Source organism: Apium graveolens, chromosome 4, assembly GCF_009905375.1.
Source record: "Apium graveolens cultivar Ventura chromosome 4, ASM990537v1, whole genome shotgun sequence".
NCBI lineage: Eukaryota > Viridiplantae > Streptophyta > Magnoliopsida > Apiales > Apiaceae > Apium > Apium graveolens.
This window is the reverse complement of record NC_133650.1, coordinates 179169074-179195544: the sequence shown is the minus strand read 5'-3', so window position 1 is coordinate 179195544 and position 26471 is coordinate 179169074. Positions and strand designations below refer to the sequence as shown.

Genomic DNA, 26471 nt, shown 5'->3' with positions numbered 1-26471 from the left:
CCATCAAGCTTTCCTTTGATTTGAAGTGTTGGAGAAGTGGTGATGGCAGGAACTATCACTTTAGATATTTGAACTTTTGTTGAGGTATTCCAATTTTTTCTTCAGTGTCCCAAGTTTTGGTTTGTATTATCCGTTTGACAATACAATATGCAATGCATACAAATTGTTAGAGAAAGAATGATAAAAAAAACCGTTTTTTATCAATCCGGATGAAAATATCAATATTCAAGAGGGGTGGCTAAATTTACCGATTTGATTACCCCTTTACCCAATACGTATTACATGCGATCTAATCCGCTCTTCTTCACCTTGTTTTCTTCAACATATACAACCTCACCTCACCTTCCCCCTATTTTATATACTTATACATGCAAGATAACAAGTTAATAACCCAATTGATTATAATATAATTTGATGAGAATCTAATTACTTAGCAAGACAAAAGTTCGATATGTTCATATGTATTTGTGAGCACCTTGTATCTATACATCTGCTTGTGAAGGTAGTGGGCACAACAATACACAACAGTCAACAATTCTTTGGATACGCATATAAGAGTTGGGTATTATACCCCAATCATATATGCTTATTAGATGTATATATAATCCAAGTTGTAGTTGAATACCCCAGTGTTGTATGCATACTAATTTGTTCAACACATGTTACCCTATTATCACATGCGTATTAACTGTTACCCAAATGCTGGTTGGGTATTCCATTCGTTATTTTCAACCACCCACGCTGAGAACTGATATTCTCATCACTTTCGTTTAAAAAACTGTTACTTTTCTCCTTCAGCCATTGTTAGATCCTTCAAAAATTGCCATTTATGTTAGTTGTTAAGTAGTTCTTATCAATAAATTGTTGGTTTAAATAATTTTTTCATATAGTTTTAACCTCTTAATTACAAACTACTATAATTGAAAAAGACAAAGTCAGATTCAGTAAAATGTTTAGCCTTTTTTTTCAAAAAAGTATTACATATATATAACTACGCACAATTAATTTTTTTAAAATAATAGGGTTAAAAACGAGAAAAGAATATTATTTTAATAGGTTTATTATTTTATCGGAAACAAAAAAAAATACTGTATCCATTATTAAAATCGAAAAAAAATATTATTTTAATAAGATTATTATTTTAGCAATTATTATCTCATTAAGGTTCAGCGGTATATTAAAATTTCATTTGATATAAAATTTTAATTTAAAAAAAAATTAAGAATAAGGCTTTGTTTGAGATTGCTGTTAAAAACTGTTGTACTGTTAGAAAAAGTGCTGTCGGAAAAATGTTGTTATAAAAATCAAATAACAGTTTGATAATTTTTTGATATGTATATGTTTTAATGCAAAAAAAAAATGTTTTTAATGAGGTTTGATGGTGAAATCAGTATTTACTTCTTGTAAAAGTTGAAAAACAGTTTTTTTTAAAAATATGGAGATTTGCTTTCTCTAAGCAAGCGCGATCATGTGTTACTTTTTAAAAATAAAATGGCGGTTTTAGGCGGAAAACATTTTTCCAAAACCAAAAAGGCGAAAAGCTGGTCTTGCGGTCACGTTACCACAAACACCGTTACCAAACAAAGTCTTAGGTAGAATAAAAAAGAGGCGGTCCATGGTGTACACACGCCTCGCCTGATTTCACCTCATTTTACTCACTCACTCACATCACACCCCCAAGAATCCCAAATCCAAACAAACATCTAAGGGAAACAACACAAGCGATGGGGTTAGGCCAAGCAGCTTCCAGAGCTCTCCGATCTTCACGCCCTCTCAAATCTCACTCCTCCTTCATTCGCACCATCGTCTCCACTCCTCAGCTCAGCAATCCCGAGGCCGCCGTTGAATCTCCTCCAGATCGGTCTCCTGTCGGCGGCGCTAGGGTTCATTTCTCCAATCCCGATGATGCTATTGAGGTCTTTGTTGATGGATTTCCTGTTAAGATACCTAAAGGAATGACTGTGCTTCAGGCCTGTGAGGTCGCTGGCGTTGACATTCCTAGGTTTTGTTATCATAGTCGCCTTTCTATTGCCGGTAATTGTCGAATGTGTCTCGTTGAGGTCGAGAAGTCTCCCAAGCCTGTTGCGTCTTGTGCTATGCCTGCACTTCCAGGTTTTGGATTCTATTATCTTATATTTACATTTTTTTATATCATTACTTGTGGTGTTTGTGTTCGTTTAATGGTTTTCTGCTTGTTTTTTAATGATTGTTCAGTTTCGTTATATTTGCACTTGAAGTGTGTTTGTTTTAAATTGTAATAGTAAGTGGATTAGTCACAGAAGATAAGAGGAAGAGACTGCTGACTATTAATTTACCAACTTCAACCACTCAACTTTTACGTAATTGTGATATATATCTTTTAAGGTTGGGTTATGTAAATGTAAAATTGTATTTGAAGCTAGTATATATGGTTCTATTGCACTTTTTACTTCGGTTTGTGTGTGTATAGATTGACGCCCTGCTTGATATGTCATTTGAGGGATTTTATCAGAAAAATGTGAATATGCAGTAGTAATGTTACTTATAAATTTGGGTGTTTTCGTCTAGGGATGAAGATCAAGACGGATACACCTATAGCCAAGAAGGCTAGAGAAGGAGTGATGGAGTTTTTGCTGATGAACCATCCTTTAGATTGTCCAATTTGTGATCAGGGTGGGGAGTGTGATCTCCAGGATCAGTCCATGGCCTTTGGCTCTGATAGAGGCCGGTTCACTGAAGTGAAAAGATCTGTGGTTGATAAGAATTTGGGTCCATTAGTTAAGACTGTCATGACTCGTTGCATTCAATGTACAAGGTATATCTCCGCCATTTAAATTTACCAGTCGACATATATTTACTGTTATTTTAATCCGGAAATGTTAACATGTTCCTTTTGTAAAAGCATGACCTCTCTCTCTCTCTCTCCATGTATCATGTGTTTACATATATATCTCATTTTAAGTGTCACGTCTTTGATGTATATAAATCATCTGGAAACCATTGTCATGCTAACGTTAAAATGTTAATATCGGTAATAGTTCCATAAAATACATGTTCTGTATTCGAAGATATGAATTGTTAAAAATTGAATCAGCATTAACTATCTGTCACCTGAATTATGAGAAACTGCCAAAGTTAGGATGGAAATCAAGGCTATGGTTTCGTGTCATTGAAAGATTAGTGTTTCTTATTAAATTGCAATGTAAGAAGCTATTAAATTATTATATCTGTCATGTAATATCGTATGTCAATAAAGAAGTGTGGCACATTGGTTAAAATATAGAATGATCCACAGCACATGAGATAGGTTATTTTTCTCCTTCATATCAACTTCGATGTCAAGACTGGTTGTGCTGCTCTGATTTTAATGTATGCATGTCTATTTCCCAATAGATGTGTTAGGTTTGCAACTGAGGTAGCTGGAGTTCAGGATCTTGGCATGTTAGGTCGTGGCAGTGGAGAAGAGATTGGGACCTATGTTGAAAAGTTGATGACTAGTGAGCTTTCTGGAAATGTGATAGATATTTGCCCTGTTGGAGCTCTCACCTCAAAACCATTTGCTTTCAAGGCTCGTAACTGGGAGTTGAAGGGTACGGAAAGCATTGATGTTACAGATGCAGTTGGTTCTAATATTCGAATTGATAGTAGAGGTCCAGAGGTCATGCGAATTGTCCCGCGGTTAAATGAGGTATACGACACGACTCACTGAATGATATTATGGTTTTCTTCACCTACTTTTGACTGCATTAACTTCTGATTATTTTTTAGATCAGCTATATGTATATATGTTTCTATTTTGTATGTAATGGTCTAATGGAAAAAACATTAGAAAGAAAAACTATACAAAATGTGACAGGAATTCAAAATTTCCTTCCACAGCTGGTTCAGCTGTAAATGTAGTGTGGTGTAATAAGGCCCATGGCAGGCATGATTATAAACCGAGAGATTATTCTATAAATAACAAAGAAGTGTGTATGTCATATATAGGCTTTATATGTAAAAGGTGAAAGTTCAGATTTTCGAGAGAATCATTTGGTTTTATTGTGGGTTCACTGTTCTGTGTGTGGGTCATGGCAAAGTTCTACGGTTACTTCATGTTTGAAAGGTGATAAAAAACCCTACAAAAACAACATATAAATTTATAGTAGGTCTGTTAGAAATGGGGGGCCCAAGTTCTTTATCCACTTTTTCTTTGGTTGCATTAATTTAATTTTTGATTTCTTTGCAAGTTTCTTTGAAGCATATTAGTTTCTCTGGGGAGAGGTGTTATGTTAGCTTTTTTTTATTCAAATACCCATTACACTGGAGGTCAAAACAGAAACCCTAGATTTTGTTCCTTTCCGCATGTTCATCCACCTTGATGGCTGGAATTTGTGCTGTACCTCTCCCTTCAATTTTGTACTCTGAGTTTTTACAAGTTCGATCTTTTTGATATTTTTACATAATTTTTCCTATAAGCTTGTTCACATTAGCTGCTGCACTAATTCTTATGAAGGACATCAACGAAGAATGGATCTCGGATAAAACAAGATTCTGCTATGATGGTTTAAAGAGACAGCGGCTAAATGATCCTATGATTCGTGGTCGTGATGGGCGTTTCCAGACTGTTAGCTGGCGTGATGCCCTTGCTGTTGTTGCTGAGGCCTTACACCAAGTTAAGCCACAGGAAATTGTGGGAGTAGCAGGTAAACTATCAGATGCCGAGTCCATGATGGCATTGAAAAATTTATTAAACAAGTTTGGATCAAACAATGTATGGTGTGAAGGCAATGGCTTAAATGTTAATGCCGATTTGCGTTCTGGATATCTTCTGAACAGTAGCATTAGTGGTCTGGAGAATGCAGATGTTTTTCTTTTAGTCGGCACTCAGGTAATTTTCTCACTTTGAATCGTTGGATTTGTTCTCTAGTGACTATCTATTTTAACATATGTGGTCTCCTACTCGTGTTTCCAGCTTAAGCTTATCCAATCATCTATCATTCAAATAGTTGAACCCTAAAAGTTCTTGATATATGTTTTTGAGAAAGTTAATATAATATCTCAGCTACAAACTGCTTTAAATATTTTTCAAGAAATCGTGTGAGGAGAAAAAAGTTTGCTCAAGTACATCGATGGGAAAAGTTCAGTGTTTTACCTGATTACATATAACTTGGTCAACCTATGACAGTGCTATTTTGTACTATATTTTGTCATGCAATTGGTGAAGTAGTATGTGCCTGAGTAATTGCTGAGTACTTGCATTATTGAATTCTTGTATCAAATTGTTGACTCGTATATATATCTTTCTTGAGATGCAACTTCAAGGTTAAACAAATAGGCATTACAAAAAATGAAACCAGGAAGAGATTAAGTATCGGAGAGGATTGTGGACAAGGGAAGAGGTAAAGAAATGCCTTTGGGAGGTGGAAAGAAAAAATTACATTTCCTGATAACCGACTTTTACCTTGTAAATTTTGTGCTCTCCTGTTTGTATGCTCTCTTCATGCGAGGCTGAAGATGAAAGTAAAATGGCAACCCGGGTTCAAAATCACTGGTAATTTGTGTTAGCCAATTACGCGGGTTTTAACTCCTGATTTTCCATATTGCGATTAATTATTGTAAAAGATGCAATATGTTGTGTGCAGTGTTGTTTAAGGCGCGGATTATGGAAAGGCACAGGACCCAAATTTAAAGTGCGAATCGCGAAGCGCCAATCGCGCGCCTTTTGACCCAAAAAAAATATTTATAAATTTAAAAATAAATTAGTACATAAGATAATCTTAACACTTAAACTTACAAAAGAGCCTAAATAAAATGATAATAATGTCAATAATGAAGCTTTAATTGATAAGGTACACTAATTGAACAGTTTCAGTGTCGTCTAACTCAATCTCCAGCTTACTTTTAGATGGAGGTTGAGTTTAGTGACCATTGAGAGACCTTTTATGGAGGTTGATTGTTGTGCGAAACACATTAGGGTTGTTTTTTTAGTTTCCCCTTCTTTTTAGAGTGATATTTTTACTTGTTATGAGCGTTATTGTGCTTTGTAACGCCTTTTAGTGCTTTGTAGCGCCGTTTAGCGCTTCATGAGCGCCTTTTGGACGATTTCAGACTTGCGCTAAATCGCACATTTCGAATCGCACACCTTGCGCCTAAGCGCAAAGCGCCATTAATCGCGCCTTTAACAACACTGGTTGTGTGTGTGCTGTGTAATATACCCTTGCGAAATTGCATATTTGAACTCCACAGATTTTTTTCTTTGCATATAGTTAACCCACTTCTATTTATTTTCTTTATACATTGTATTTCTCTGTATATTTTAGAAAATGCTCTTCTACTGTTATATATTAGAAGTTTTTGAACATCCCTGCCATTGTTTAAACTGTGCCCTATATTGTCACCTGATCTTTGATGATTACCTTTGTTATTGTTTTTTGAGGATACATGTTTATATGACATAGAATTACAGCACAAATATATTTTGATAATAGTGTGTTGTGTGTGGTAACTAACTTGCACTTTTAAGAGACATTGGTTAGAAATATAAGTAATAACTTGCAACCTTTATAAATTACTTATGCAACCTTCATAAATCCAGCCAAGGGTAGAAGCTGCGATGGTAAATGCAAGAATTAGGAAGACAGTCCGAGCTACCCAAGCTAAAGTGGGGTATGTTGGTCCTGTGGCTGATTTAAACTATGATCATCAACATCTTGGTACTGGCCCTGAAACATTAACAGAAATTGCTGAAGGTCGCCATCCTTTCTCCGCGGTCCTAAAAAATGCTAAAAATCCTGCCATCATTGTGGGTGCTGGGATCTTTGAGCGGAAGGATAAGGATGCAGTATTCTCTGTTGTTGAAGCTATTGCAAAACAAGGGAATGTCATCAGGCCCGACTGGAATGGGCTCAATATATTACTTCTAAATGCTGCTCAAGCTGCTGCATTAGACCTGGGACTCGTGCCAGAATCTGACAACAGCCTTGAAACTGCCAAATTTGTTTATTTAATGGGCGCTGATGATGTGAACTTGGAAAATGTTCCTAATGATGCGTTCGTTGTTTATCAGGGGCACCATGGTGACCGGGGTGTGTATCGTTCGAATGTAATACTACCAGCTGCAGCATTCAGTGAAAAGGAAGGGATCTATGTTAATACAGAAGGGTATGTCCAACAAACCTTACCAGCAGTCCCGACCGTTGGTGATGCTAGAGAGGATTGGAAGATTATCAGGGCTTTGTCTGAGGTTGCCGGGGCCCAACTACCCTATGATACTGTTGGTTCTTTGAGATCCCGGATGAAGACTGTAGCACCACACCTATTGCACTTGGATGAAAGAGAACCAACTACATTTACAGCTGAATTGAAGCCCAAGTTCCCTGGAATGATGAGCAAAGGCCCATTTGCAAATGTTGTAGAAAACTTCTACATGACGGATGCAATCACTAGGGCATCTAAGATTATGGCACAATGCAGTGCTTTGCTCTCTCACAAAAATGAGTAATCATATGCAAATTCCAATAAAGTTACTCAAATTTTACCTGAGTGACTCTGTATGTGCTGTTGTAGGAATTGTTTAGCGAGAAAAGAAACAAAATTTATGTATAAAAGTGCAGTGCCGCTGAAGTTCTCATTAATGGCAATGTCAAGCTCAATCTATGGATTGTTTATTTTTGTAATTCAAAAAGAAACCTAGGATGTGTTGACATCCAACACTATATATGTTTTTTTGCCCATTTCAGTACTTTGGCATATTCGATGTACGAAAATGTCAAATTCTGGTTTTAAAAGATCTTAGTACTCATATTTTGCTGGCATTGATGGTTTACAGGTCCATGTCAAGTGAGCAGTTGCTCTGATATACTAATAAACTTTGATGTTCATGAGGTTCCTAGGTTCAGCTGCATATTGACGGGTTCCTAGGAATGATTGTTTTTCTAGTGGTAAACTGCGGGATGCAGCTGCCTAGATTAAACAAGTCAAAATTAATGTTGCATCCTTGCTGGTATTGTGTTTGCTTCTCCTGGAGCAACTAACTCTCTATTATATTTTTATTCTTTCAATTGAATGAAAATGCTACATGACAAAATCAAAGTGTATGAACACATTATTTATTAATATAAATTGAATGAGGAAAGATTAGGAGCTCCTCAATAGTGAAGAAGGATATAGAGATCCTAAATTATTAAGGATAACTTAGAAGATTCTTGGAGATCATTTTAATGTCAAAATCCTCAAATTTTGACTTAGTGGGCTATAAAAAAGAGTTGTTAAAGTTGGTCTTAATCCTAGAGATCGTAGGGAGCTGTGACGAGTACTCGGAAAAAAGTAGCTTTCAAGTGAAAAACAAGGGAAACATATCATTTGTGCCTCCCTGACAAATGAGATTTGCGCTCACCCCTAGTATTGCGGCTTAATTCATGGCTAAACTTCATAATAGACTTCTATCTGTATAATACTAAATAGTTTTACATCATTTTAATGAGTTAAATTTTTCTTGAAGATATGCATATCATATGTTCACGATAAAGTTGGATTTTTGAGATAATTTTGATTATATTAGGTAACATTGATAATAAATGGACCACAAAAGGCTGTGTACTTGATATGACAATTTGATACCAACGTATTTTTTTTCTCTTTAAAAATACGACCATTAAAAACTTTAAATTACTCACAAATAATCATATTTTCGCCAGTTGCAAGTTCAGTGAAGGCTAAAACATAAAACATTTATATATTTATTCATGTACTGTATAAATTATTTGAACTTCAAAAAACATAACTGCAGAACAGATGGTTTCAGATATTCCACATCATATTACATCAATCATACACTCTAGTACTTTTCATACATAAACAAGATTATATTCATCTTGAAAGGTGCCTGTATAAGAAATGACAATTTAATTAAGCTGCACATAAAATTCAAAAAACAAACGTAAAAAAACTTGTAATATATTCATTGTTTGAGAAGCCAAAGAATGCTTTAACTAGTTTTTAGCTTCACCAGGTACAAATATAAAAAGAGTGATAAGTAGAGTAATGTTCTCCAAATTCTAATTCTCATACGCTGGTTATTCCACATTAATAGGAAATAATTGTCAGTTGTATTAAAAAGGCTAATACAATTAGTTAAAAATACAGTAAAACCAAACCGAACTCGTACAAGCTGGTATTTTTGTGTCCACGAGGAAACCATGGACATGTTGACCAGAGACGAAGAAAACCTTCAAAAGGGAAAACAGAAAGGGATGCGGGAGATCTGGAGTTTACCTTGTCTTTGTAGGTCACTGATTACCCCAACTAGCAGTATTTCGTTTATTGAATTGAAGTTCACCTTCAACTTTATTAATTTCATCTTTCAGTTCTTGCAAAGTTGTTCTTCTAGTCTGTCTTGTAATATTTCCATGGCTGATTAATAGAGAAGAAAGAAGTTTCAAACAGGAAAGATATTCTGCCTTTGCTTCACTGGAATTAGACAATTCTCTCCGGGTTCCATACTGCAATTAATACAACAATCACTTAGCTGTTAGCTGTAGCGGTTTGAAATAGCTGGTTTGACTAGCTGATTGAGTTAACTGTTTTGACTAGCTGATTGAATTAGCTGTTTCGAATAAAATTGTTTGGTAAATAGATGTTTCAATTAGCTTTTGTATTATCTACCTCAAAAAGCTCCTCCAAGTAGCTTTTTCAAAATTAGACCAAAAAGCTATTTCAAAAAGCTAGCTACCAAACACTAATATTAGAGGTTTCATTTAGTCAAACCTCTAATTTGATTCAAAAAGCTATTTTTTTGGCCAAAAAGCTAACTTCCAAACAGGCCCATAACACCTTAAACCACTTTTTAAGGCTGGAGGCAAGGATAGCCTAGTAAAATATCAATCTCTCGTCAATATGTGGATATAGACTACAATATTACCTAAACAAAATATTAACATAATGATCACTCATCAGCTGATCAAGCCAAACACCTTTCGAAATTAAATTATCATATATGCACCTTAACAAACTCTTATACATACTAATTTGGTTAGATTAGTAATTTAGTACTGGAGTGGTCCAAGTACACAAAATTTGTACTAGATGGAAGTCAAAGACAAGCAAGAATTAATTTGTGTTCAGATTCCTAAAGTTTTTCACCAAGTGAAGGAAACTACGAATTGACCTCTACGCAGCTAATCATAAAACAAAGACCAAGCAGTAAACAGAAAAAGGGAATTACTATAATATCGTGTCTTAATATACTTTTAACAGACCAATTTTTTCACAAGTAACATCACATCTTTAAATAAATTGCTTGTACGTACCTCCTTGAACGCAGAAATGCATTGATCAAAAGCTTCCTCAGCATTAAGAACTAATGCATCATCGCCCTGTTAATATGGGGGAGAAACAACAAAAAAAGTTGACAAAATAAAAGACACCTAACAAATTATTTCTAGGGAAAAATTACTAGAAAAAAAAAACTTTATGAACTACTTACAGAGTCTCAGAAAGTAAAAATTATTTTTCGTCCTCAGATTTGTTTATAATTATTTATAGGATTAGCGAAAAAATTACAAAGGGGAAAACCATGTTTCCCAAATTCTATTCATGATATATTACATATGTCTTTTCCAAACAACTATAAGGAGACTCTTGCTATTAAAATTATGTACTAGCCTAGTTCTATATCGCAATATGAAGCATAGATATGCATACAATATCCAAGCCCAATTGCAAGTTTGGCAATCCATGGCCTTGCAGTTGTCTTCATGCCAAGATGATTTAATGTTGGTAGATTGTTTTTAATTTGGCTACATATCAGGACTGCATCCGGATGGTTACAAATAGTATCAAAACCATTATAGTTCACGTTGGGAGAGACGTACTATTCAGTTGCAGAATTTATAAATATATTTTATTGGAATTATCCTACAACTGTGCAAGGAGAAGTGAACACAAAGGTACGAGGTACCAACCACATAGCTTGAGATGACTCTCTATGCGATCCGGGTTACTGAAATGTGCTTGACAAAGCTATTTAAATTTGAGTAAAAGAAATTATAATAAATCAGCCTAACATCAAAACCCGATATTTCGATGTGTACAAAGTTAAATCTACTATTAAGTCAGAAAACAATTTTCCAAAGCCTTGGATGCTCTTTGTCAATTGTGAGTGTGGGTCCTATGTCATTCACATTAAAGTTCTATTACCCGAATAGGGCCGTGATTCGTGTCGAATCGAGTTTGAGTTTTTTTATCGAGCCAAATCGAGCTCAAAAGTCATGTTCAAGCTCGATTTGTATAATAAACTAGTCAAATTCGAGCAATTAATGAGTTTTCGAGATTATCGAGTTTCTTAACAAGTTTTGAATTTATCAAGTTTATTTGAGCTCATCGAGCTTTGACTTGATTTCCATAAAAAAACTATTCAATTGTTGTATAATCTTCTCAGGATTAATCTAAAAATATTTGTTCCCCTATAGATAATGACATATGATAATAGAGTTATGTTAAACAACTCGAATAAATCAAGTTTAAGGTGGATGTAACTTAATGACTTCAATAGTCAACTTCTCGAAGTAGTTACATAGATTTTCAAACTCGTCAATCTGTACCTAATTTGCAAATGCACTTAATTTTTTTATATACATGTATCTCAGATATCTTATAATAATTACAATAAAATGTAAAACTCTTTTTTTTGTGCGAATAAGTACGATTTTTATTATAAACAAAAAGTATCTAATAAATTTAGCAAAAAAAAGAGTATCTAATAGGCACCAAGTAGTACAACTAATTTAATGTAATGATTTAAACAAATATATGAAATTTAATAATCCATAATGATCTGTAGAAAATTAATAATTTTAAAAAGAATTTTTATAACTTGTAAACACACACAAGTACAAAAGTTATCCAATCTGAGTTCGAGCCGAGCACGAAAAACTTGACTCAAGTTTGTTATCAAGCCCAAAAATGTGTTGAGTCCGAACCCATTTATTGAATAGCGTTTGAGTTCAAGCTGCTCAACTCGAATTACAGCCGTGATACCAAATTCTTTCCAAGTCACAAAAATGATTTGGTGGAACACAAAAATTAAGCACGACATTTTTTCACAAGGAGAAAAAATAAATTGCAAAAGTAACAGCAACTCTTTCTCAAACATAATTAGGTAACTCATCATTTAAGTGAAGGTAATGAAAGTTACAACAAAATTACTCACTTCATGTCCAGGCATTCCCAGTTTAGTGATCTCCAATGTTCCGATGGTGTTATAGGATTGCAACTGCAGACAAATCCATTTACCAATATCATATTAAGATGTAACTTGTAACTAGACAAATCAACCCAGTTACAGAATATCAATGTATCATCCTCAGGTTAAGATGTAACTTACTATCGTATAATTGAACATACTTTTAGCATATCTAACTAAATAAATGTAAACTAAACACTTCAATATGAATTATGTTGCAGTTTTCATACTAGTCAAAAACACCAAAAGATTCAGATAAAAATGAACTAAATACCACCAGATAATCAACTACAACACGAGAACCACGGAAATGTATTTCTAATCCATAGTCATGTAAATTCTAAAGAGCAATAAAGTTATTTTGTACTATACAACTACGGAGATTAATGAAAATGTATTTCTTATCCAGTCATGTAAATTCTATAGAGCAATAAAGTTATTTGCCACTTACCCTAAAGTATTGACATCTGAGTAGACTAATATAGCGTGTTTCTCAACCCTACTTATACAAAGGTCAACAACAGTTGTTCGCCAATTATTCTACTCCAAAGATTATATTGGTCTGGTATTTGTTTTGCATTACAATTACTGTGACAAATCACCTGATAGATGTACAGATAACGCTTGGTCCGCCATACATCCTCCTTCTCCTATGATGGTCGGGATGCGGTGAAACTGCTGGAGTGAGCTCCTGCAAAACAATGTCGGCAGGGGGCGGACTCCAGCATGAGAATTAATATGAGATCTTGGAGAAAAAAAGGATAAGGCAGAAACAGTGTATATGGGTGTGTAAAATTGAAGCTACCCCAGCACTCTAGTCTTTGGTCTATTTATAGGCCAAGGATTAGGGTTTTAGGGTGTTATGTTGTAATCTGAACCGTTCCCTGGCAAGACGATGGGACGTGTGGAGCGCGCAGATGACGTACATGTGCCCGAGGTGCCGAATGGCTAACACGTGTAGGGATCATCTTGGCGCATGGATAGCTGCCGACGAAATGTGTTAATAGTAAATAATCATTTCAGTCATCATTCGAAGCACGTGGCGGAATATTCGCGTGGCCATGGTAGGCCTTTACAGGAGCTCTGAGACCCATCTTTACTCTTTACTATACATGATTTAATAAGTCTAAGACTGATTCCTTCTCCGGTATTTATTGTGATGTCTAGATGTTCCGTGACATCCGAATTCATTTTGCCGTCTAGATGTTCTAGTTAATATGATAAATATGGACTACTCAATGAATCCAGATGTCATGGAGTGTAGACTTACTTAATCATGTATTACTAAAGCATGTATAGTAAAGAAAGGTGTCAGAGGTCCCCGTAAAAGCGTGACATGACAACGGGAATATTCCTCCGCGTGCCTAGAATGATGACATAAATGATTATCAGTCACTGTCAACATATTCCATCCGCAGCTTTCCACACGTCAAGATGATTTGTACACATGTCAGCCATTAGGCACCTCGCGCGGGTGTATGTCATTTGTGCGCTCCCCGCGCCCAACCGTCCTGCCAAGGTTTAGACTTTGGTTCTGATTACGAGGTAACACTAACACCCCAAAACCCTGGCCTATAAATAGACCAATGACTAGAGTGCTGGGGTAGCTTCCATTTTACACATACACCAATATACACAAAGACACTCTTTCTGCTTTATCCTTTTTTATCCAAATCCCATATTTATTCTCACACAGGAGGTTCCGCGAGGACTGCGCTCCCCCCTCCTGCGCCGACATTGTTTTGCAGGAGCTCACTGTGGCAATTCACTGCATCCCTACCATCGGAGGAAGATCACAGGAGAAGGAGGACGTATGGTGGATTGAGCGTTATCATATACACTTAAAATATGTTGGCTCAGTCTCAAATCTGTTGTTCGTCCAATGGGAATCTCTAGCAACACAAGCCATTTAATACATAAAGGTGATGCAGAATCTGAAGGCATACAAATTCTACTCAATTCAAACAACGAACAGTGGACCTTGTAACTCTGACACGTGGTTATTGTACAACAATCACTATAAAAAAGCATACGAGGGAGAAAATTGTACTGGATATTTAAAGACAATCAGGTACATTTTTAGCAACAGAGATAAAGGGTTATTGACTCATTGTTTAAGCTCATTCTTCCACAGTATATTTCCTTAAGCTTGCATTTCAAAAAAAACAATATTTAATTTTATGCTGACCACAAATCTTTTCATTTAAACATAAACCTGACTTGTCACAGCCTACTATTTTTTTTATCATTACAGCAGGGTAATAGACTAGGATTTACTTTGATTTATCGTAAGTTATACAATGTCTAGAACTTGCACTGATGAAAAAAGATCATTTTCAGTCGATAGAGCTGAACAAGCGTAAGGATAACATTCTATATTTCTACCTACTATGGAACTCTGACACGACAATGCTTTTAAAATGATACTGCACCATTCAGAAACTACCTTTTAATATCAAAACTTTGGACCTACATTAGAAAGGTTTTGTTTATGACTTTCTAATGCTATATCTGGTATACAATCACAGATGCAATTAAAAGATGCCCAACTTCAAACAGTTATCCAGTTGGGACTATCGATTACCAAAGTACCAACTACCAAACTAACTTCAAATATGACCTCAATATTTCTCAAGATACAAATATCGAATCCTAGGAACTTAACTTTGACACTACAATCAGTGCGCCGGCACAAAGAGTAACAATTGCAAGAGAACATTCTTAAAAGAAGATAACCGGTAAAGCGTAATTTTGGTAGAAGGAAACTAACCAGTATCATCAAAGCTGAGTGCCCGTCTTTAACAGTCTCTCTTGATATGCCTTTCGATTTCTTCTTTATTTCTCCCGTCAATTTATCCAAAACATGCCTTGCTATCCTATCATTTAATATAAATCGTGCTAAGCTTTACTGATTCAAGCTATTGGAGTACAAGACGAGTAAAAGATGCTTAAAATATTATACCTTATTGACTCGAGTAAAAGATCTTTTGCCTTATTAAGCTCAGTGATAGCTTCTGAACTACATATCTTCTTTAGTTGGCTGGAATTAAGCATTACAACTCTGGCAATGTGAAGCAAGTTCCCAGCAATCTGTCATCTTATCAGGACATCAAGCTTCGCTAGTTCACTAGTTCTCCTTATACATGATCACAACTACACACTGTGTGTGTGTCTGATTAATGACATCAATGTGTGTGTGTGTGTCCGATTAAAGACATACTTAGTCAACATGATGTCAACAATCTTGCTAGGATAGTCAAACAGTGAAACACTACGAATTTGGTACCACTCATCAACAACTCAATTTTTACTAAGTTAGGGCAAATATAACTTGAAAGATTGATAGGAAACCTTTTCTAGTAAATGACAACAAAAATACGTGTAACTCAAAGAAATAAAATTTAACAATAGTTGGAAATGTTCTTTTAAGGGTTTCGGTCCACAAATAGATTTGTCACCCAACAGCTGTCATATCAAAAATCAGACTTTTGATGAAACAGTAATACTGGGCAGCAGCAGCAGCTAATCAGCTGGCATACCGATGGAGTAACAATTACAGCAGATATTAGAGCTAACTAATGGATATGTAAGAACTAACGGGAGAATTTTTGGCAACATGGGTCAGTAACATCATATTAGGCTCCTATATTAAAACTCAAAAGCTATTTTGAACAGAGACGCTAAATGCAATTTAGGAAGAAAACAATTAAGTTCTACAAATTATTGACTAACTAACAAGTCCGTAGAATTAACTTCGTTTATAATAGTTATCCTTGACCTTATAGTAGCAAAGCCAGTTTTCCTACTACTTGATTGCATAATAGCATTCGGGACTTTGAAAGAGTATAAATTTAAATTGACTCTTGAAATAAGAAAAAACTAGAAATATCTTTTCGGCAGTTGTGTTAATTAACTAAAACCAGGTCACTTTGAATATCCAACAAATTAGATTGAAAACGACACAACAAATTAGATTAAAAACAACAACAAATTAAATTAAAATTTAGCTTAATTCCTCATACTCGCACACTTTGTTAATTACTGCCAGATAACCTGTCCTCTGGCGGTCGGGCCCTCTCAAACTGTATCACACAATCACATAATTATTATGCTAAAAATTCTAGGTTTTCGGTTTGATATTGCTTTCAAATTTATAAAAAAAGAGAGAGCATGTTTCAGATATAAAACTAAAAAAAAAAATCGAATCACTAATTAGGTATTCGACATTTGTAACTACGTGGATGCATGTTTTTTAAAAACATTGATATTACCGCTACTACAAATAAAGGGAATATTGACAAGACAAACCTGAATATGGTCTTCAGAGAGTAACATTTTCCGAGTATCAAGACATCTGGTACACAGGATATTTTTCAGGTGAAACACACGAAAAGTCAGACTACTTACAAACTTCTACTTACCTTTCAAAAAGCTCTTGTGCTTCCCTCGAGCTCCCAACTGACTGGAGGGTCAACGCAAGTCCTTCAGCAGCAATTACAGTTTCCAAAGAATTCCACCCCTGTGGAAAAAGTCAATATCATACTTGGGAAGACAACCGATTACAGGAAGAGAAGGGAAAGGAAGGACAGCTAACACTGTTATGAGTACAACCGATAAGTGGCAAGATCATCAAAATTGTACTACATATACAACCAAAAAAACAATTATAATAAAGTTGCAAATGGTAGCTCTAATCTGGGTAAAGACTTTATTGACAGTACTGAAAGTTATCATTTAGGCAGAAATCTGGATTAATTATAATATTCAAAGAAACATTAAAAAATGCTTAGAGTGTCATTTCATTAAATTTAACCAGATGAATTTGAAATAAATTTAAGCAGGCTAACCCAGTAATATTGAATTGAAGCAACAAAAGATAGAAACTACATGGTGTTTTCAAGCTACTCAATGCATGACTATGAATAAGAAAAGGGGGCTTAAATTCGGACTCAATAAATTTAATCAGCTACTGATGCCAGAAAGATAGTGCACTAGAAATTAAGGTTGGTGGATAAAACAGAAGTTATAGCTTGTGACATCCTCATAGATTGACTGCTCTACAGACATAGGCTGCTTCTTCCTTGCAAGTATTAGGTGTGTACCTTGGGCTAAATTGCATAATTTGTGTGGACTACAGTAATTATATGGAGAAATCTGTGAGTAACACTTAAAAGTCTAAGAACACTAGGAAAAATTACAGAACTAATACCATTTATGTAACTGCTGATGCTGAAAAAAATAGTTCGCCATCATAACCCAGACAATCAAAATCCCAATCATCTAAAATTACCGAAGAGAGTGTAAACACCTACTATGATTTGAGCAAAAAATTCATAATGAATCTCTAAATTCCTCTGGCATGCGTCCTTTAACAAGCATCAAGGGTAAAAGGGTTCAAGAGTACACACTTTAGTTTGTAGGGGAAACCTACTCTATCACTATCACCCAGCGGAGTCTAGTACTTTGGTGATACTATCATTAGTACAATATATATATGACTACTAGCATCGTTCATCCTAGAGACTCATTGAATTCGTAGGGACAAGCTCTTGTGTTCTCCATATTGTCACCTTCTTTTGAATAAAGTAAGATTCTCATTGTTTGCTCAAACAGGCATGATTTGCCTCTACAAGAGTTACTCATGTATCTACTAAGCGTTCCGACTACACAACTGCAACAAGTCCTAAAGTTATCCCGCGAAAAAACCACTTGATGCAAGCTTAAATATAAGATCATTAATAAGAAAAAGTCAGCATTTAATATTACTCTTAAAAGATAGAGTCATACAGTGCAAACAATCTTGCTTGAATGAGTATCAAGAGAAATCGAGAAGCTAAAGGAGACTCAACCTTGGTTAATTCCATCTTCTGTAGTATCTTTCTTTGTATATTCTCTGCAGCTTCAGGTCGACTAGACTTTATATATATCTAGAACATTGAAAATTAATAACCCTTAGGACAGAGCTATACTTGGTGCAAAGCACACAAACATGGGAAACAGTAAAAGACAAGGTGTTAACAATTCTATTGTCATTTGTGTAAACAAAGGTTAACACGTGTTCAGGAATAAAGATTGAAATCAGTTTTAAGTAAAAGATCCAAAAATTCAACAAATTATTCATTCGTAATGAAAAGACAACCTTTCACTTGAGCAATTATCCAATCAAGTTTTGTTGCTTTTATGAGCAGAACTTTGATGTCAAAGCTCCCACCAAGAATAAAAACAAAGATTTATTGCTATCGAAATAAATAAAAGGGAATTTAAACAAATAGAATAATATTTTACAGAGAAAGGGGTGAATCGGCCAACCAATCCATTTATTTAGTCCGTACAATACCATGTTTGCAATACATGGGATGCTGGATCTAAGTTAATGTTGTAGATTTTTAGGTACTAAAAGAAACAAGCAACTCTCAGACCAAAAGGAAGATTTTGTAGTCGGAGAATGTGATTGCTATGCTTCACATATGGCCTCTCCAACCACCACTAATTTTGAGTTTAGAGACAGATTGAATTGAATTTGCTCTTTGCTAAAAGCCCGAATATGGTCATTTTCTAACTGAAGTTTAATCATAAACTGAAGTCTTTAATTATCCTGCAACATTCTTGTTGTGAGTTAAAAATATGGCTATGCGTAAAGAGTGCAGTTCCAATATATTGTAAATATTTTATAGAAAAACTCTGAACAGATGCATTTTCCATTAGCAATTCCGATATTTTGTAAATATTTTTAATAAAAAAACTGACAGATGCATTTTCCATTAGCGCCAGTTGTATTCATACTCTACGTATCTTTTGGTTCTGTAAAGTTAAGAAATATAGTAGATATGTGCATATGTCACATAGTATTATTAGCATCTACTCTGACCTATCTTCAAGAATGAATCCAGGAATTGAATTGATCACAGATATTATTGCTTATAAGATGACTATTCCAGTAAAAAATCTGAACAAATCTAAGAAAATTCTAGGATTTTGACATGAACTTGCAAGCACCTGGACTCAAAAAATAAGGGTTAAAGGTCTTCAATATCATAAGAGGGATACTGTGAGACATTTAAGTTGTGTGCTTACAAGTTCCAACGACTTTCACAACCTAATAACCTATATATGTAGAAGGGAACCTGTGCAAGATACCGCAGCCTCCTGATGCATATTACAGATTCTCCTTGCCCATTATCCTGCATGCAAAGGAAGAAACTATTTTTTAAGTAATAGTTGCTTTAATATAGAATGCCTCTAAGCTAATAAATCAGTTGCTTTACAGGGATTATAAGCCAGATAATTCTTTCTGATCATACACTGATAGGAGATTGGTATCATCAACAGACTGATGGGCAGATATTATATTTTAATTCTTATTCACGTCTCCTGATGATTTTCCTCTTAATTTCGTACATTGAAATCCAAATTTCTTAAAATAGTAGGTATGTTGTTGCGCATGAGAAACTAGGGTTACCTCAAGTATTCTAACTGAATCCCGGATAAGGGCTTCAGAATCGTTTCCTTTTCCAAGGAGATATAACACCTGTAAAACAAGGCATGCCTAGATTGACACTCAACGTTTAACAAAATAGTAAATGAAGCACTAAAAGAGAAACTGTGAACAGGAGCAATTCAATTACGGGTATTGATTGTTTAAACATTAGATGACGGAACACAAAAGTATAAATAATGCAGGCACACACATACAGACACACATGTATAATAAGATGCATTGCTACTTTGTTGTTTTCTCTGTTTCATGACCAGATTTTGAAGCAAGCACATATAATGTTTTTCAGATCGTGGTTTCTGATCTGCACTGGCTTCCAATTGATAATAGCAACTTTTGTCTTTCTACAGACATAAGGTTCCTCGGTGAACCTAACAAGTTTTATCTTTCTTGAAACATCCGATTTTGTTGTAAATCTACCATTCATATATGTGTGCACTGTTCTATATAAAATTTTCTTTTTTTTTCTTGAATAATCATAACATTGTGTGGCAGGTTTGTTGTGCCTAGTGCAGCAAAATCTGCTACAAGAATATTATATCAAGGACTTCTGTCCAAATGGAGTGGAATAAATATTAATGATAGTAATAAATGACCTCCATGAATTAAAACAATTCATAGATCATATTGTCCGTCACTCTCTCAGTCATGAATCATGATATAGTCTTAAGAAGAAAAACTCGGGAAAAGATCGTGGGTTAGCAAACCTCATTACAGACATCAGTCAAATTTTACAAAGAACATAAATATAGTAGCATTATAGCATATCCAGTACGTTATATACTTATACTAGATTAGTTCCCGGGCACATGCCCGGTTATATTATAATTCTTTTATAAAATATAATTTAAAATAGTTTAATTTCAATATGTATTATATTTATATCATGTTATGATGCTGAGAAATAGAATAAAATTATAAATATAAACACCTAAAAAGAGTATGAAAAAATATAATATTTTTTTATTAATTATATAAATATATAATAAATTGATGAATATTTAAATTAGTGGAAGAGAGGATTAGTGGAGACTTTAAAAATGAGGAGGGACAAATGAGAAATGAGGAAGAGAGAGAATAAGTGGAGGTTATAAATGAAAGAGAGACATTCAAAGTATAATTAATTAGGGGAAATGTTAGTGGAAGATGACATCATCAAATTAATGTGAGTTTGACACGTAGGATTTGATGATGTCAGCTATTTAATGAGAGTTTGACACATCAACAAAGATGAAATCAGTTGTACTCTCTTTTAGTATAATGTAGATGTATATTAACTACTGTGAGTCTGTGACACTCTAATACATAATGTTTCCTATGTCAAGTCTAGCACAAAAATTTATGACTCGTGATCACTAGTAGTAATTTCTACATGCCACAAAACAACTATAAAAGGAGAATCCAACTTTTCATTCTATAATTAAGTAGGAATACCAAGCATAAATATATAATTATCCTCCATAATTTATCACGCAAAAGTGTAGAAAGTCCCAAAAAATATAAATATAAGAGAAATAAACAAAAGGTTTAGCAAAGATAAGGGTGACACTCACCGTTCCCAGATGATACATCGTATCTGCATAGTCAGTGTGTGCCTCCCCTAGAACACGCCTCTTTATCTACATAAATGGTAGGTGCACAGATAATTTAGATGTCCAAGTAAAACACTGACAATACGAATGAAGAAAACTGCCAACATAAAGATCAGTTCATACCTTTAAAGCACGCTGCCAAAAGAATCAGGTAACAGAGTAGCCACACACGCCAGAAAAGAAAAAAAATCAGTTTCGTCACAGGATCAAGTTAAATCAGAATCAAAGTTTTTTAGAGCTTTTTACTTAAATGATGTGGGAGAAAGATACTATTGTGCACCTGAGGTTTTTCATGAGACAAAGGGAGGAGAAAGCAATTAAAATATATTAACTTTCATACTGAAAGTGGAATGATCAGGAAAGCATGCTAGAAGTGATTTATAAGTTTTACTTAACAATGAAAACACCTCTTCTGTCTCTGATTAGTGTTTTTTTCCATTTAAATTCCAACTACATACGTATATGTCCAAGGATAATATTTGATTAGCAAGCTAATTTTGAGCAAATGAACAAAAAAGTAGTTTTCCTCGATAAAACTGGCGAGCACATGACTGGATGTTATTTTCATTTTCTTTCCTTATTTTTCACTCCTTCATGATATCCTATATTTAACTATATGTAAGGAACTTAACATGGCACGGGTCGCACAAAGCTAAAGAAGAAACATTAAAAGGAAAACATAAAAAACAGAAATCAAGAAAAGCAATATACATATACTAATTATATTAAGAAATAAAACAGTATAAGGAAAACATTAAAAATTAGAAATTACGAAGAGCAATATATATTTACTAATTTAATTCCTTAAAATTAAAAATGCAATTAACAAAAGATATTCAATAAAAACATTATTATATATTAATACATGTTAAATACAAGTTAAAATATAAATAGGTGCAGGAATTTAAAATCAAATATACAAGTGAGCAATTGATAGGATGAACTTAATAATATTTCTACACACGAAATTAGACAAAAAAAATAGGAAGAATAAAAGCAAATATAACTAAGGGAAATTATAAAAAAACAAATACAAAATTATAAAAAAAAAAAGAAAAGAAAGATACCCGCCCATCACACGGTTAACAACTAGTTCTTATAAAATACTCGGTAGCTCAATGTCACTTAGAAAAACGACCAAATGATGGACCTAAGGTCCTAAAGTAATGCATGCTATAAGAATAAAATAGAACTACCATAATACAGAATCATTGCATATGCACTGTTAATAACATTCACATATTTACCTCATAAGAAACACAAGCTTCGTCCAATTTCCGTTGTACAAGATAGAATTGACCAAGATTATGAAGCGCAGCCCCAACACTAAAAAGAAATAATTACAAGTTATACATAAAGCGGGTAGTAAAAGTTAGGAGACTCAAATTAGTGATAAAAGATGATTGACACAGTTTTTCTAGTTCAAGCAAAGTTATGCATTGTCAAGACAACATTTGAACAATGATGCATGCAGAGGCTACAGTACATTCCCTGCGTAACTTTTAAATCCGGCATCTGCAAGTATGCGGATAAGAGATTGACATGCAGCAATCCTACGTGTGTGTTTATATTAAAGCATATAATGAAGTTCTATGAAGACCAAGTTATTCATCCACCTTCTTTCAGCATTCTAGTGCTATAATGTGGCTACTCTCTATGTCGTACTAACTTAAGATATAAACATATACAGTTAGACCTCGATAAATGAATACCCTTGGGATCAGAATATTTTATTCATTTATCGAGATTTTTCATTTATTGAGGTTAAAATAAATTATCACTATTATGTTAGGACCGGAAATATTATTCATTTGACAAAGTATTCAATCAAGGTACTACTGTAAATATACAAGTGTTTGTTCTTGAGTGTGGTGCAAATTTGCATCCACTGTTTATATTAACTAATAACTACGGATACTTGCCCCGGTGCACCTAAATCGGTATTCAGTACTAGTAAACCATAATGGTTAATTGATTATAAATTTGATAATCAGTAATATATCTGATTGTCTGATAGATGGACTACACTTGTTCCATAAGTACACAACTGGTGTAGAGTATGCTTCGAGGATGAAATACAATAACGAAGTTGCAGAAATCACATTTTTAGAGGTTTATCAAGATAACAATTGTTAAAAAAATTAGCTGAAAGAAGACTGCACATCTGTTACCATATGGCTCAGAACATTCCAACAAACATCCTAGATCCATCCAGACATATATGATGAAAATCAACTGATCAACAGAGTTTAAACCTTGTATAGCTGGCTGCTAAGTTCTATAATATATGTAATGTCCCCAAAATTTTATATCTTAGAATAGACGACTGCAAAAAAAAAGTACCGTATGTCATCGAGTCCCAATGATTCTTCAAGTACTTTAACAGCTTCCAAATATAAGGGTTCTGCTTTATCGTATACCTTTTGAACTCTGTACAGCTCAGCCTGAAGCAAAAGATAACAAATGCAATAATAAGACAGTACCAGGTAACCTTGATAACTTTTAAATTCGGTATTTGCTCACCCCTAACTACAGTCAAGCAAGACAGAACTGTATAGTACACACTTTCAATTCTATGGAATTCTTTTCATAAGTACGCTACTTGAGAAGACAGAGAATTCAATTACATTAAACTTTTAGACAAATTGTGCACATAAAAGACACTGTATAAGGTCCCATGCAAACAGACATAGTGAATATATAATGGTTTTCGTACTGATATTGAGCATCAACCTTGTTGCCTACATTTTGGATCTGAAGGATCTAGAATTCTAGTACAGTAGTGTTTCTGAACATAAAACAAACTCGCATCCAGCCAAAGACAACCTTTAATAGACGGTATTAAGATGTCTACTAAGAGACCTACCAGATTGTTGCATGCTGACGCAACGTGTGGATCTCTTTCTCCAAAACCTTCTTTAGCTTCTTGTATGGCAGCTTGGAATAAACGTTCTGCATCCTCTGTTTTTCCCTGGAAATAATAAAAGGAGTGAGTCATCTAAACATGTGCAATCAGAAAGAGAAAAAAATCGAAATGTGATATTAAAATAGGTGAAAAAACAATAGAGGAAAAGAAACTAATGCCTGCAAAAATCGATCTCTTCCCGTGTCAGTAAAAACTCTCCACTTGGATGTATGTATATTGGATACCACAGAACCATCCTCAATTTTGCGTAACCCACTAGTAGGCTCCCCACTTATCTCATCTTCACTTTTCAAGCCAACTGAAACATCCTCTGCTAAGACAGGGGTTGAATTCAATCCAAGTAACAACACTGCAGAAACAACAATACTTTATCATCACATCTGTATTCAAATTTAATTCAACCACCGCATTCTTTGTTCTTTCATTTCCTCTCGGTAGTATTTGCTTTCTTATCTGCAATTTTACTTATCTCATATATTAAAACAAATTTCAGGTAGAAATAATAACTTAATTTAGCAAGAACCATATATTGTCGCCCGAAATCATGTCTGCTAATAACTTAAGGAATAATGCAATTTATGTAATAACAATACCTTAGCCTAATATCACGGTCACTAATAAAAAAGTTGAGTGGTTTATATATGTAATATGCTTGCAATTTAGCAAATGGACTTCACCAACTTTGCCCAACAACCAGCCATACTTTTTAAGTTGTAAAAATAGGTCAATATAAATGAATACACTAGTTACAAGTCATTTTTACAATAAGCATTTCTTGTAATGATCCAAATTTTACTACCAAGTAGGAAGTACTAACTTAACCTCCCCGTGTTATTCTAAGCAATGTCAATGTAAGTAATTCAGTAGTACTATCATCCGGAATTTGTGAAAAAACGATATATTTATACGAATTATGAAGGAGGAAAAGCACCGAAAACAGTAGTAGGCGGGGGGAAGATGTATACCTGAGGCTGAGGGGGCAGACAAGAAAATCCATGGAAAAGCAGAGCAAGAATGGGATTGCCCAGAGGAATCTGTAGCTGAAATGTTGGCTAATAACAAGATTAAAAATAAAAAAGAATAGAACAGTGAGTTATGCGTTAAATAGCTTATTTAAGTTAGTTATTTACCGGGACTGGCGGTGGTGAGGCCAAGTGAAGTATGAGGAATGAGTGGGCAACGTCGCTGGAGAGTTCTGGCCAAAGCAGCAACGCCTTGTCGAATTGACATCCCCTCTTCTTTTTCAATTGTGTTTTCTACTTTTTTCTTCTTTCTTTAAACCCAAAACCTCCTTGTTTGAGTTTTCGAATGATCCCTCAAACCCAAAAATACCCTCTCTCTTATTTTTCTTTTTTCTTTTAAATTTCACCCCCACAAATACCCTTTTTTAAGCTTTTTAGCCAAAAATGCCTTTTAAAATACATACGATACGCATCTTGTAAATGCGTACCTTTCCTCACCTAAACTTTTAATTGTTTTTTTTTCATTATTTTACGTAATATCCATTTTTAAAATACTTATGAATGATACTTATTTTTCAAACTTATATTAGAGTGGTATTTTTTGCAAAAAAAAATAAAAGTGATATTTTTGTCACTTATCCTTAAAAATGTGTTATGGATTACTTGTTAGCGGTTTTGAGAGTTGACCTGCACAAAACCCTTTTCTCTCTTCTCTCTCCCTCTTTTTCTTCCAAAACACATTATGTATTGAAGCATTAGCTTCATGTCTAATTCGTGTTCTTTAGATTTTCTCTCATTTCTACCATCATTTTAATCAAAATAAAGCAATTTTTAACTGCTCCCAAAACACTCTTCATCAGCCTAGAAAATCAAGATCTACTCATTTTTCTTGATTTTCCCATGATTTCTTGATGACTCATTGTAGGTTGAAGGTTAATCTTCAATTTTCACTCATCAAAATATACTTCTCATACCTTTTTGGGTCAATTTTTCTTGTTACAAATCTTTTGTGGCCTACTCATCTCATTTTGGGAGCCTCTTTTTGCAGCTGTGGTGTTTTTGTTCTTAGCATTTTTGCGGGATTCATCTTCTTCATGGCTGGTTTTATTCACCAAATTTTCACCCGTTATGACATGAAAAATTCTAAATATGACGACTGCATTATTGACTTGAAATGTTGCTGCTGACACAAAGGAGATGGGCGTGAAGACTCGACATGAACTTAAGTCGACATTATGAAAGTGGAGCTCAAAGACATGAATGTAACAGGTTCAAGACTTGGTCATAAACCGTC

General features: G+C 34.4%; 2 protein-coding genes across 4 annotated transcripts; one reads left to right on the top strand and one right to left on the bottom strand.

Moving 5' to 3' along the window:
* The first annotated feature begins 1572 nt into the window (after positions 1-1572).
* On the top strand, positions 1573-7678 carry LOC141720452 (NADH dehydrogenase [ubiquinone] iron-sulfur protein 1, mitochondrial). Its single transcript, XM_074522875.1, has 5 exons — positions 1573-2112; positions 2548-2794; positions 3373-3667; positions 4475-4849; positions 6557-7678. The coding sequence occupies exons 1-5, from the start codon at positions 1725-1727 to the stop codon at positions 7460-7462; spliced, it is 2211 nt and encodes a 736-aa protein (XP_074378976.1). The 5' UTR covers positions 1573-1724; the 3' UTR covers positions 7463-7678.
* A 1222-nt stretch (positions 7679-8900) lies between these two features.
* On the bottom strand, positions 8901-25543 carry LOC141720450 (uncharacterized). Of its 3 annotated transcripts, none has more exons than XM_074522872.1 (18): positions 25346-25543; positions 25181-25267; positions 24374-24564; positions 24156-24260; positions 23633-23733; positions 22537-22615; positions 21413-21424; positions 21251-21316; positions 19662-19730; positions 19327-19383; positions 18052-18129; positions 16624-16721; positions 16511-16556; positions 15165-15292; positions 14973-15078; positions 12170-12232; positions 10269-10334; positions 8901-9461 (listed from the first exon to the last, which is right to left on the bottom strand). In XM_074522872.1, exons 1-18 carry the CDS (start codon positions 25443-25445, stop codon positions 9249-9251), a joined length of 1665 nt encoding a protein of 554 aa, XP_074378973.1. In that variant the 5' UTR covers positions 25446-25543; the 3' UTR covers positions 8901-9248. The 3 variants fall into 3 exon arrangements, with proteins under 3 accessions (XP_074378973.1, XP_074378975.1, XP_074378974.1); XM_074522874.1 differs by having other exon boundaries at positions 25181-25249; XM_074522873.1 differs by having other exon boundaries at positions 25181-25255; positions 25346-25541.
* Positions 25544-26471: the final 928 nt, after the last annotated feature.

Coding starts and splice junctions, on each gene's coding strand:
- LOC141720452 (XM_074522875.1), top strand. CDS start 1,725: ATGGGGTTAGGCCAAGCAGCTTCCAGAGCTCTCCGATCTTCACGCCCT. Junction 3,668..4,474: donor TTGTCCCGCGGTTAAATGAG/GTATACGACACG, acceptor ATTCTTATGAAG/GACATCAACGAAGAATGGAT. Junction 4,850..6,556: donor TTCTTTTAGTCGGCACTCAG/GTAATTTTCTCA, acceptor TCATAAATCCAG/CCAAGGGTAGAAGCTGCGAT.
- LOC141720450 (XM_074522872.1), bottom strand. CDS start 25,445: ATGTCAATTCGACAAGGCGTTGCTGCTTTGGCCAGAACTCTCCAGCGA. Junction 22,616..23,632: donor TTGGGACTCGATGACATACG/GTACTTTTTTTT, acceptor ATTTCTTTTTAG/TGTTGGGGCTGCGCTTCATA. Junction 19,384..19,661: donor ATTCAGTTAGAATACTTGAG/GTAACCCTAGTT, acceptor CTTTGCATGCAG/GATAATGGGCAAGGAGAATC.